Here is a 13,287-nt window from a genome sequence, read left to right as displayed (position 1 = left end):
AGTTTTAAATTTTGCTCCATAGCTATAAATGAAAGCACTGATATAAATGATACTGCTCAATTAGTATTATTATAAGAGGTGTTAATGAGAACTTTGTAATTTACCGATGAACTAGCATGCATGTGTTCTTTAAAACAGGATGTGATATTTTTGATGAATTTTAGGAAGGACTTTTAACTTTGAAAGTGCCTATAACAAATATATGTAATATTACGACCGATGGAGCACCAAATATGACAGGGAAAAAAAATCTGGATTTCTTGGATTCTTTAATCAAAACTATCCCGGGAACAATGTTGTTTTTCTACATTGTGTTGCACATCAAGATGCTCTGTGTAAATCTGCAGTGAATATAAAACCCGTACTTGATGCAGTCGAGAAGCTTGTAAATACTATTCGATCTTGTGCCTTACTCGCAGGTAATTTTGAGATTTTCTTCAGTTTGTGCTATCTTAATACTCTGATGTACTGTATTACACGAAAGTAAGTAGTTTAGTACAGGATGTGGAGTAAGACACTGTTTCTCTGGAGTTCACTGGAGTTTAAGAAATGTTAGAAGATACAGAATGGCTTTCAGACTTGGCATTTTTCACCGATTTCGTTGTCATATGATCAACCTGAATGTCAAGATCCAAGGGAAAAATCAATTTATCAATGATATCTGGGCCCATCTCAAAGCTTTTAAACTAAAACATAATATGTTTGCTGGGCAGTTAGCTAAGAACGACCTGTTGTATTTCCCAAAGTTAAATTCAATACCCTCAGTAAATGAAGAGAAGCTTAAGAATTATGAAGAAGGCTTGAAAAAACTGCATTTTGAGTTCAAACGCAGACAGACAATGTTCAAACAGAATTGGATATTTTTGCCATGCCTTTCAACATAAATTGTGCTGTATTTAATTATGGCAAAGCACACTAGGGCTATCTGCCTAAAGGGGGGATGCCTTTGTGGAGGACTTTAAGGGAAACTGGCTCGTATACACGTTACACATGGGGAAAACCACGAAAACACCCATGCAGCCAGCCCATTCGCGGGATTTGAACCTCGGACCAAACTACCACTGTTCAGCGACTTTACCGCTCGGCCGCTGGTGGGCCCTCGTAAATTGTGGAGCAGTGAGGTTAGATTTGCAGCTTGAATTAATTGAGTTTCAATCAATTATTTCAAGCAGTTTCTAAATATGCCAAAGTTGCAAATCATTATCGAAAGTATGTTTCCGTAATTTAATATCTCATGCCCAGAAAATCAGCGCTATGTTTGCTTCGTCTTATATATATGAACAAGTGTTTTCAACTATGAACCTTAGAAAGAATTATTTCAGTCGTTCCTTAACCTTTTGAAGACGGGATGTCCATTATATTGGCCATAGAGTACTCTCTTTGAAAAGACGGGGTTGTCCACTTTAGTGGCCATGTCTTTTTCCCCCCATTTTCCAGGCTGAAAAGTGGGGTGAAATGTCAAATTTGACGTCCCTGGGGTTTTAACCACTTATCTCTTTCAAAGGTCTTTTTTTTGCAACATAGATGCACCCCTCTGAGAATCCATTAAACTACACACAAGACTCTTTGTTGCAAATAGGAGGTGATTTTTTAAAGTGGGGAAAGCATTCAGTTCAAGATTCCCCGTCCTTTGGTAGCTTTTACTGCTACCAAAGCCCCGGCCTCAAAAGGTTAAAATCAGCACATCTCACTTCGAACCTCAATATAAGGATCTTTAAAAAATGAAATTGCAAATTCATTCATCTTATCAACATATTTAAATTGTAATGCTTATATATTGCTTTTAAAATTTTAAAAAAAAAAAAAAAAAAATTCTCTTGCCCGCCAAATTTTTTTTTTATCTTTGGCCCGCAACCGAAAAAGTTTGCCCATGCCTGGACTGCAAGATTTATGGGCGTAAAGGAACCAGATGAACCACAAACTCCTCTAATGGCTGACGTTCTCTGATCTACTCTTAGTTGATGTTATAAGTTGTTAGTTCAGCGTGACTACAGAGTATTGGAAGCTTCGTCTTTTAGATGTGCTTTGCTTGCATTGTGTTTATCGTTCTTAGTAGTTTGAAGCATAGTTACTAATTGTACTCTGTGACACTGTGAACACATGCACTAGTATTTCTGTGGAATATTCCAGGACTCTGAAGTCTTTCTTTTGACAAAATAAATGTTATCAACCTATTATTGGACCTGTGTATATTTAATCTATTGCAAACCTGTATGCAACACTATCAATCCTGATGGTGACAACAACAAAAGGTCTGGGTGGAAAAACCTAGGCATGGGAACCTTTGTTCGCATGTATATCTCAACTATGATATGGGTTTTATTACATGTGAGAAGGTTAGGTAGGGGTATTTAAATGTTTTCCCCCCTGAAATTTATGAAAGACTTGATTTATTATTAAATGAACTATGTACTTTCGTGTTAATGTTGTATTTAGTCTTAATTTATAATAAAATTATCAAAAAATATTGAAAAGGATATACCGGGTGGCCGTAATTAAACTGACAGTGCTCACAGTGTTCTGTAGTGAGATCTATTTTTGAGAATGAAGCCGCATTTTGTAGGAAGATAAAACAAGACGGAGAATGAAGGATTCCGTGAAAAAACAAATTAGTTCCAAAAGTCACCGCTAGGGGAATATTTGGTGTTGTGTAATAGAAAATAGAGTGTTAACAAATGCAAATTAATACGGAATAAAATTACATTTTATTATGCACATTTTCTGATTTAGTTTAAGTGCAATATGGCAACACTTCTAAAAAAGCATAAAATGTACATAAACACCGATAAAGTCTCGTGATCTGCAATATCATGTACGCTGAGCAGCAGAAGAAGTTCTTTATTCAAATTTCACGTTACATCCATTCGCATAGTGTCAGCTGCTTGGATTTTAAAAGGCAATGTGTTACGTTTCGAATCAATGGGATTGAAAGTTTATGTGCAATATCTCCTTCTTTAGTCGAGCGTGCGTTACTGGTCAAATTCTTTTACCTCACCCAGTGCAACACGTCAGCCGCTCTTCATGCTTTTAGAACGCACAAAAAAATGCATGAAGGTAACGGTCCTGTATCAGTTAATGGGCTAAAAGTAATGGTTGCGACGTTTGAGAAAGCAGATTCTCTGAAGGTTCAGTCAGGCAGAGGACGAAAACCTGAATACAGGATACAATCAAAGCAGTTGCCACGGCAATTGTCGACAGAGGACCAGACAATATTGCTGCCACCTCTAGTGCTCATGGAGTAGCTCGGAATATGGATATGCCTTACAGTACGGTATGGAAAAATCTTACGAAAGATTATCAACTTCTACCCGTGCAAGATCAGCCGTATACAGGAGTTACTATACTCCGACCATGATAAGCGATTGACTTTTGCTCTCACCTTTCTTGCCAGGAGAGGTGGATAATGCTTGGCCGTGGAAAATCTTATGGGGAGACGAGGCCCACTTTTACCTGAATGGAACTGTGAATACTCAGAACTCCCGAATTTGGGATGACAAATCACCATATGCAGTCACAGCAATTCCCTTACATTCACCAAAGGTAACTGTTTGGTGTGGGTTCACAGCGGAATTTATCGTAGGTCCATTCTTCTATGAGAACATTACCCCGACAGGACCTGAAACCTGTTCTGTTACCGGAGAGAAATATCGCCACATGTTGAACAGCTTTGTCATTTTGGCACTTCAGCAAAGACAATGCCTGGGGGGGGGAAATCATTTTCATGCAAGATGGAGCCCCTCCACACATTGCTGTACGGGTGCAACAGATGCTACGACAGAAATTCACAACAGAAAGAGTCATTAGCTGCTACTTTCCAACTGCATGGCCACCTCGGTCGCCTGTTCTTACCCCATGCGACTTCTGGCTATGGGGTTACCTTAAGTCCAAGGTCTATCAAGGAGTGGTCCAGGACCTGCCTACATTGACGGATAACATATTACGGACTGTACGGGAGATTCCTGCAGACATGTTACTTTCTGCTGTTGTGCATACTGTGCACAGAATGCAATAAGTGGTCCACAACAACGGCAGCCACATTGAAACTCATTTGAATGCAAAATAAAAAGTAATTTCCGTATTGATTTGCATTTGTTAAAACTCTATTTTCTATTACACAGCACCAAATATTCCCCTAGAGATGACTTTTGGAACTAATATGTTTTTTCGCGGAATCCTTCGTCCCCCGTCTTGTTTAATATTCCTACAAAATGTGGTGTTATTCTCGCAAATAAATCGCGCTACAGAACACTGTGAGCACTGTCAGTTTAATTATGGCCACCCAGTACTTCTTGAAGTTTTTATTAAGAATTTATAAGACTGCTGCCTGGGACATATTTTTAATCCTTATTACTTAAAGCAATGCAGGATTAAATTATGTTTATAGCAGGTAATATGTTTTAGCTTGAAGCTTAAAATCTTAACTATTGTAACTCTTTTATTATACACTTTGTTGGAGTTTTTAATTTGTTGTTTTTTTAACAGTACATATAAAAAGTAAGAAACCATTTTTTTTTTTAAATTTTAATAAAAATAAGGAAAAATGTTTTTTAACCTAAATTCACATAATGGAACACTTTATTACTACCATTTGTACAACTTTGCTACTACACGATCCCTTCAGTTAACAGGATAATCAAACAGTTTGAAATTTTGGAGCATGTCTTTTCTAGCGAAAATGCTGATTTTTCCATTTCACTGCTCCTTAACATTAAGTTACATGTTGAAAATTTTGCATATAAACTGCACTGCCTGTTCTTCAATAATATCTTCCACTTTTTATTTCCACTAATGTGTTTCTTCTAAAAAAGGCTTTCCAAGTACACTTTCTCCAGAAGAAACTTGTTGCTTTTCTTATAGGTTTAATAATGATATTTATTAAGCCTCTAAGTCTAATTTTGATGGTGCATTAATGTTAACTTTCATAGAAAGAGAAACCAGAATTATAATCTTAACCTGATAATTAGTGCTAAGGGAAAGAAACTACTGACTGACTGACTGAGTCAGATATAGCCAGAATACCTCAAATATGCAAGGTCTCTGGCTCAGTAATAATAAGGCCTAAAGGCACATCAAATAATACTATCCGTAGTATCCAGGGATTGTGCGGTCCTTAAAAGTCCTTAGTTTTGGGGGAATTGATTTTTGGTCCATTGTTTTCATGAATGGCAGCTTTATACTGAGCCCAAAATTCAATAAATTTACATAAATCGTAGCTGAAAGTTTCTAAGATAATGCAAGGTAATTTAGTATTATAATTGGTTTTGATTTCCGAAGCTTGTGAAGTCAGGATTCTTACGGTACTTAAGAGTCCTTAAAAGTCCTTAAATTTTTTGGAATCGATTTGTGGTCCTTAAAAGTCTTTAATTTTGGCTAAAATCAGTAGAAGGTCCTTAATTTTAATCATCTGAAATTTCTGTCTGTTTTTACGACTGCCATTTTGAGTGTGAATTAGCATTTTGGAGGAATATTTTTGGCGGTTCATGGGCTATAATTTGTTTCTATTTCTAATATAAATGAAGGGATACTCAAGTTTCTAAGCAAGAAACATTTCGAAATTCATTTTTTTCTAATAAAGAGCTCTTAAACAACTTTTCGCTTTTGGGGATGTGAATTCTTTTATTAAACCGTTCTAAATTTGGTGATTTATCAACATTTTGGCAATTTAAGATAAGTTTCTGTGGAAAATTTTTAATTCAGAGATCTGAGAATTTTTCGACGTTTTTTTTTTTTTTTTTTAACATCGTAACATTGATAAATTTAATTAAAATAATGGTAATGTATTGCAATTATATTTAAAAAAACATTAAAATAAAACATTTTTATTTTTAGCCGTCATATAAAGTTTTATTTTGGCAACTTATTATACAATATTTTGAATCTGAAAAATAAACGAGATATTATGCTATAAAGCACAATTTACAAAACAGCTCTTAGCAAAAGTAAAATTAGCTATGTAATTAATTAAAAATGGCTTCTTTTTAATTTTTTCATAGTAAGAGTTTTTCGCATGTAATTGTCTCAGAATATGCATCAGTTTTCTCTATAAAATTAATTTTACACTTTTTCCCTCCTTTTTTTTTTTCCAAAATATTTCTGGCTTTTTGCTCTTACAGAATTGGTAGAGATAATTTTTCTTTAGAATTTTAGACATTGCAGTTTGGAAAGTTTAGAATGATTTGAAGGCAAGGTTTATAGAGCCACAATTCTAGAAGATTCGAGAAACGTGTCAAAATGTAAAATGTCTCCATGGTATCAAGATGTAATGGATGTATTTTACAGAAACTTTGCATTGAATTTCTTACTTTTTGGAGAACGTCTGGAAGAGCAATGAAAACATAATATTTGAATGTCTTCTGATACTAGAATCTTAACATGTTTATCTTCCCTTTATTTTCTCTACTTTTCACTAGACACAAGCATAGAAAATATCAAAAATGCTACCTAATTTTTCATTAATAAAGAAATTGAAAACTGATAATTTAAAAGACTCATATAATATGTCTTAATGCATCATACACAGGGCTGGTACTTGGCATTTTCTCATTTGACACAATCTCTGTAAATCCTAAATCCTCCTGCTTAGTCACTAAATTTTAAAATTCTGCTACACCAGCTCTGTAACTGGCCCTTACCATAAATATTTCATATTTTTTCTCAGTGTTCATACTACTAAATGCATAAAATTAGCAGCTTTTTTTATACATTCTAAATGCATTTAGTTTTTTTAGAATAAGAGAAATCTTTAATTAAATCCAAAAATTCTATTATGAAAAGGAAACGTGTTGAAGAGAGAAACTGAATACATAAAGAAAATTATTCATCAAAGATATGTACAGTTATTATTATGTAAATTATCCAATTGTCCTTAATTTCCGTGTGCAGAAATGTGTACGAACCCTGGAAGTTGTTCCGGTTTTACCCACATTTTGAATATATCTATTGACTTTCGATTTACATCTAATGATGGATTCGCTGTATTTTAAACAATGTTCTACCTCTGTCTCTAATTCCTGAACAGGGCTTTGAGCATTAATACTTCATCATATTTTAACGAGCTAGTTTCTCTCTCAATTAACACTGAAAGCGATTCCTGCAACACTTCTAGGTTCGGATTCTCGCTTTGCAATTCCTCTTCCAATTTCCTTATTAATTTTGTTACACTTGTACAAACCGAACCTCTAATTTTTCTATTTCTCTTGATTGTTTCTTCAAAACTCATTTTCAAAGATAAATTGCATGCAGATAAAATGAAATGACTCACCTTTCCGGCCGATGCACCAAGAATTTTGATGTATGTAATAACTTACTTAATATTCCATACTCGGCATCAGTGGATCTTGATATGATATCAAATAAAAACACTTTCCTTTAACTAAAACTATTTATGAATCAAAGACTATGTACAAGTATTATATACAGATTACAGGATATCTAGTTTACACCACTCTCATTAACCTCTCAACTCTCTCTCATGAAAACTTTTAATTAGCTACACATACGGGCGGTGTATCTCTTTTTTCTACAGCAACTGCCATTTTGAATGTGAATTATATTTTCGAGGAATATTTTTTGACAATTCACTGGCAAATATGGGTATGTATCTTTTGACTGGGCTCATAGGTTGCAATTTAGTTGGCCGACATCTGCTTCAGTTTTTAAATTTTCCCTTAAAATAATTTTGCAAGGAGAGAAACAAGTGATAATTGGAGGGTGCTAGGTCTGGGGAGTATGGTGGATGTGAAAGAAATTCGCTATGGCAACAAAAGCTATGGGTGCAGGTTTGGATCCCGGACACATGGTTGTAACTGTCCATCCCTTCATAGGAAGCAGCAGTGGCCATCTATTAGGTGCTTCCATAATGAAATGGCCACCACTTCTGGCCCTTATAGTGGTGCGAGGCTAATGGCTATTAAATAAAGCACCTGGCCATTAAAAATAATAAAGTAACAATATTTTCCATTTTGGAGACTACAATTACTACAATTGAGACTACAATCTGGAGATACAATATTTTGAATCTGAAAAATAAACAAGGTAATAAATGCTATAAAGTTCAATTTATGAAACAGTTCTTAGCAAAAGCAAAATAGTTTTGTAATTAATTTTAAATGTCTTTCTTTTTTTCATGATCAGAGTTATTCTCATATGATTGTCTCAGAATACGCATCAGTTTTCTTTTTATACAATTAATTTAACACTTTTCCCCCTCTGATTTTTTTTCCTCAAAATATTTCTGGCTTTTTCTATTACAGAATTGGTAGGGGTAATTTTTCTTTCCGATTTTATACATGGCAACTTCGAAAGTTTTGAAGTATTTGAAGGCAAGAGTTATAGACTTATGATTCTAAATGATTTCAGAAAAATGTGACAAAATGAAAAATGTCTCGATGGTATTAACACATAATGGATGTATTTCACAAAAAGTTTTTGATGAATTTCTTACTTTTTGGAGAATTTTTGGAAAAAAAATGGGGGTGGGAATTCAGTGTTATCTTCTGATACTAGAAGTCCTTTTCTTAATATGTTTATTTTCCCTGCTTCTCTTCTTTTTGCTAGACACAAACAGGGAAATATCAAGAATGCTTCTAATCTTATCACATGGACAGGCATATAAAAAGGAATTTTTCTGCTAATAAAGAAACTGAAAATTGGCACTTTAAAAGATTCATTTTATATGTATGTCTCAGCAACATCTACAGGGCTGCTGCGATTTATTTCCCATTTGATGCAATCTCAGTGGGTCCTAAATTCTAAAGTGTTGCTATTTCTAGGATTTATTGCTCGCTATGTCATTAAATTCTAACAAATCTGCCACTCTGGCTCTGTAACCATCACTGAGCATATATCATTTCATATTTATTCTGAATGTTCATATTACTAAAGAAATAAATTATCAGTTTCTTCTATACATTCAAATGCATGTAGTTTTATAGAATAACAGAAATTTTGAAAGAAACTGAATGCATAGAGAGTAAGAAAATTATTCTTCGAAGATATGTAGAGTTATTATTATGTAAATTAACCAATTTTTTATAATTTATCCTTTTTTTGTTTCCTCGCCAGAATGCAAATCAGGGAGGTAGTATTTAAAGTGAGGTTTTGGGGTTGTAAGACAGTGTGTGTTTCTGGCCTCCACTTACACGCATTATTTTCTGCCAACTCTGATAATTTGTAATTATTCCTCTTTGCACTATCGCTGGTGACATTTGAATTTGTTCCGATGATAGAGTTACTAAGCCAGCTTAGATTAGAATTAAATTGTGTAGTCTGACCAATAGTCCACATTTTTAGTTTGAATATAAGTGTTCCTGTTTAGTTACATCACCATGAGCTGTAGTTAAGTTCATTTAGCATAAGAATGTGCCTTTATGTTCTAAGTTATGTTTAAATAAAGAGGCTTATTTAAACCTTTAATCTCACCTTGTAGTTATTTTCAGACGTGATAATATTTTTCATGTCTGTCAGGAGTTTGGGACAATTTTCAAGTAAACCCTAGCAAGTACATTGCTGAGATATTGACAAGCTAGGAGATAAAGCAGAAACTAGTGGGAACATTGGTTTGGTTTGTGTGTTGAAACGAATATTGGTTTGGTTTGTGTGTTGAAACAAATTTTTAATTGTTAAAAAATATGATTTTAGAGAAGGAATACCCAAAATCTGTGGGAAAGCTTCAAATAAAAAAAAGCTTGGAAAATATTTTGTTGTGTTATTGTTACGAAACATAAATGGGAAAAAGTATATTTTTGGGTACCCCTTGGCGATTTTTGGCGGCACATGGATACCGAGTTTGTGCAATTCTTTGACTTGTTACTTTGGCTTGTCCGCTACACGAAGCCAAAATAACGAGACAAAAAATTGCACAAACTTGGTATCTATCGACACATCGGCACTTTCATCGACACATCATTACTTAAACACATGGACCTATTTTCACCTAAAAAAAATCCCAGAATTGCACAAACTTGGCATTGCACGCTCCCTTGACTTTATCCATGTACACATCGATCTATTTTCACTTTAAAAACATTAGAAAATTGCACAAACTAGGCATTGTGCATTCCCTTGACGTTGTCCTTGTACACATCGAACTATATTCACTTAAAAAGTCAAAGGAGCAGCCAACAAAAAAAATACGTAATCTTAATAAACTACATTTTAAATCAAACAATGAAATAACATAAAAAAGGAAATTCATCTGTGCACTAGGAAATATCCACTTACCTTATTTACAAATTAACACGTCTTCAGTCAAACAAAATTCCTTAACAGCATCCAAAAATTTCCTAAAATTATCTGAACTAGAATCTGTGTACTGGCGTTGCCACATAAATTCACGAAATAAGAGTCAAAAATATCCTCCTTAGTGATGTATTGTCCGACCATATGCATTTTCTTCCTACAAACAGGACACTTAATAATGGTTACTAAGTAAACCTTCATTTACACACCAGTCAAGTAATGCTGTTTTCCCCTTTCTTTCCAAATTGTACAGAAACTTCAAATTAATCTTATCACATTCAGTCATTTTACCATCTAAACCAGAAAACAAGCAACGTACTTCCTAACCAACACACACGACAAGCCCTTACAAATTCACCGCAATCATGCAACCAATTACGTCATGATAGGGTTTCCATAACATTCAACTACTCAGGCTACCATAAATAAACCACCACTTGGTGATAAATGAAGCAATTTCGCGATAATACAAGGGGTACTCTTTGCTTTACTCTAACACATAAATGTTTTGGTAGCTTTTAGTGTATAATTATCCTAATATTGTTTAAGGTCCAGTGTCATAAATTACTTATGTTTTAAACTCTGAATGCTATTAGATTGTGATTTTAATAGTGACCACGTTAAATCTATAATAACTAAGGGTATCTTAACTACCTAATGTAATTATATGCTACTATTTGCTCACCCTTAAAAATTACCTCTGCATGTTAAAGTGAGTTTATTGCCTTTCATTAATCCTAACCATGATCACAAGATACAATACAAAAATGTAAAAACTAATGTAAAATGTATTCCTTACAGCTAATGAGACTTAAAATAATACAAAACTTAATCACCTCTGGTGCTTTAGTGCCTTATAGGAAATTTAAAGTGGTTACACCCCCAGGACAAGCAGCAGTGGTGGTTACAGTGAGTCTTATGTTATGAATCATGCTAATTATGGTTTTACTTATTTTAATCTATGCCATTTGACCTAAAATCTGTCTGCCATTCGCTAAGCCAGTGACTGAGAAAGTACGTGACGAAATGAGGCGTAAAAGAAAATATCAACATAAAGCTAATTGTTGGTGAAACATAAAATAAAATGTCAGTAATCTTCTTTCAAATATGTCCGACTATTATAAGTGTAAAATAATAAATGCTAGTTGATAAATTCTATCAAGTTGACTTTATTCTCATATTTGTTATATCTTTATTATGTTATTCAGTTCCCATTTACTGATAGCTCTTTTTTTTTTTTTTTAATTAGTGGCCCTAAAAAGTACTTAATTCCCATGTGCAGAAATGTATACGAACCCCCGCTTTTTTTTAATTAATGTATCATTGTAATTTATTCTGCTTTATTTCTCAGATTCGATACGGTGATAATGTAGTGTCTATGGGAAATGAACTGACACCTACTCAAGTGAAAGATCCTCCTACACATATTAGCTATCCAACAGAAAAGGGTGGACTGTACACATTGTGTATGACTGGTAAGATTGAGCTTTGTTCTAGATAAAAAAAAACATTAAATATTGTTTAAAATTCTTGAACATTCATACTTATGCTGCTATGTAGATTGCATGTACCAACAGGGCCGGCGCTAGAGCAGGCTTAACAGGTGCAGCTGCACTGGGCACCAGAATTTGTAAAATTTAGGGAGTTACTGGGCATCATATTCTAGGAATAAGTAATTGCATTGAGCAGAAAAAAAAAAAAAAAAAAAAAAAAAAAAAACCTAATGCTGTTACTGTGTACCATATGCATATGTGTGGGGTTTTACCTTTCCACCCACATTTCTTCAACACTGTTGTCTTGTCCCGATTTCTCCTTCACTACCTTTGTCTTTTTCACATGCCCGTTAATAATTTCTGAGGGATGGCAAAGAAAGAACTCTTCTCTTCTGTTTGGAAAGTGTGCTCTGTTTATCACTCAGATTAATGTCATTCTAACACTGTGCATATGTTTTAATTTATTAAAAGAATTTATTCTTTACAAATTGGTGTTTAATAATCATTTAAAAACATAAATATGTTAAAATATTTTTAATATATTATCCTTTAACTGCTGTGACATAAAATGTTGCATAACTACTGTGAGTGGTCTCTCAGACCACTTCTGCTAAAAATATGATAAAATATTCTTTTATTTTTCTTATATGACTAAATGTTATTTAATTTCATATATGTAACTTTTTATGAAGACATAAAGCAATTTTTATATTTAAATCACTTCATTAAACTAAAATATATACTATGCATAATGATGATGATGTCATGTCTATGACAAAGTGCAATTATATAGCTTCGAAGCTGTCAAAGACAGCTTTTGCAACCTCGGCAGCTCTATCAGTATAAAGTAGGTCCACTGGGTCTTCAATGCCGATGTTAAACAGTCTGTCCTGGATTGCTGGGCAGCTGAAGATGTGATGGCGAGACAGTGGGATGTCATCTGGGCAATGAGGACAAATGTTGGTGAACTACGCTGTCCCTCTGCAGAAATCCTCATCCCTTTTAAGTGATTTGTCCTAAGTCTGGTTATGATAGTCGATATGGCTGTGTCACAGTTCAATTCCAGGATGGAGTTTCCTTTAACTTGATCGATGCATAATAATTCCTTCATTTAAAAACGTTTAATTTTCTTTTGCTTACGTATCTGAATGCACAAAGTAAATTTTAAACTACAACTTTTTTTATTTTACATTACAATTTACGATAAGCATACTTTAGTGAGAATACAGAAAATTTTTATTCTAAGAGTTATAATTCGAGCTGCATGTCATACACACTTTTCTACTGCATTGTAGATACACTGTTTCTTTGCATGCTATACATTTGTAAGCTGTTTTCATTTTTTTGCTCAGTGAACAAATATAGCATGTTCTTTTTTTTTTATCTAATTTATCATATTCGATTGCAATGTTTCCCTCATCATCATTTATTCTGAAAACTCTATTGTAAGTTTGAGTTCTTTAGGGAAAAAATGATGACGTTATCTTCTGTTTTCCATGAGACTACACCAACTGGTTTGCTAATGAAATCATAAAATCTTTTCGTTTCATTTTCG

General features: G+C 33.9%; 1 protein-coding gene across 1 annotated transcript in view; it reads left to right on the top strand.

The window, feature by feature from the left end:
- Nucleotides 1-13,287, top strand: part of LOC118180009 (protein D3-like) — a 37,334-nt gene that overhangs the window by 9,033 nt on the left and 15,014 nt on the right. The window contains exon 2 of the mRNA XM_035349164.1: nt 11,591-11,714. Within this exon, the coding sequence (XP_035205055.1) occupies nt 11,591-11,714 (124 nt within the window). The remainder of the gene's footprint in view (nt 1-11,590; nt 11,715-13,287) is intronic.

This window comes from Stegodyphus dumicola, chromosome X1, assembly GCF_044657685.1.
Source record: "Stegodyphus dumicola isolate Sdum_Otavi_A_Nest chromosome X1, ASM4465768v1".
Classification (NCBI taxonomy): domain Eukaryota; kingdom Metazoa; phylum Arthropoda; class Arachnida; order Araneae; family Eresidae; genus Stegodyphus; species Stegodyphus dumicola.
The sequence above is the reverse complement of the archived record's forward strand: the minus strand, read 5'-3'. Positions and strand labels throughout refer to the sequence as shown.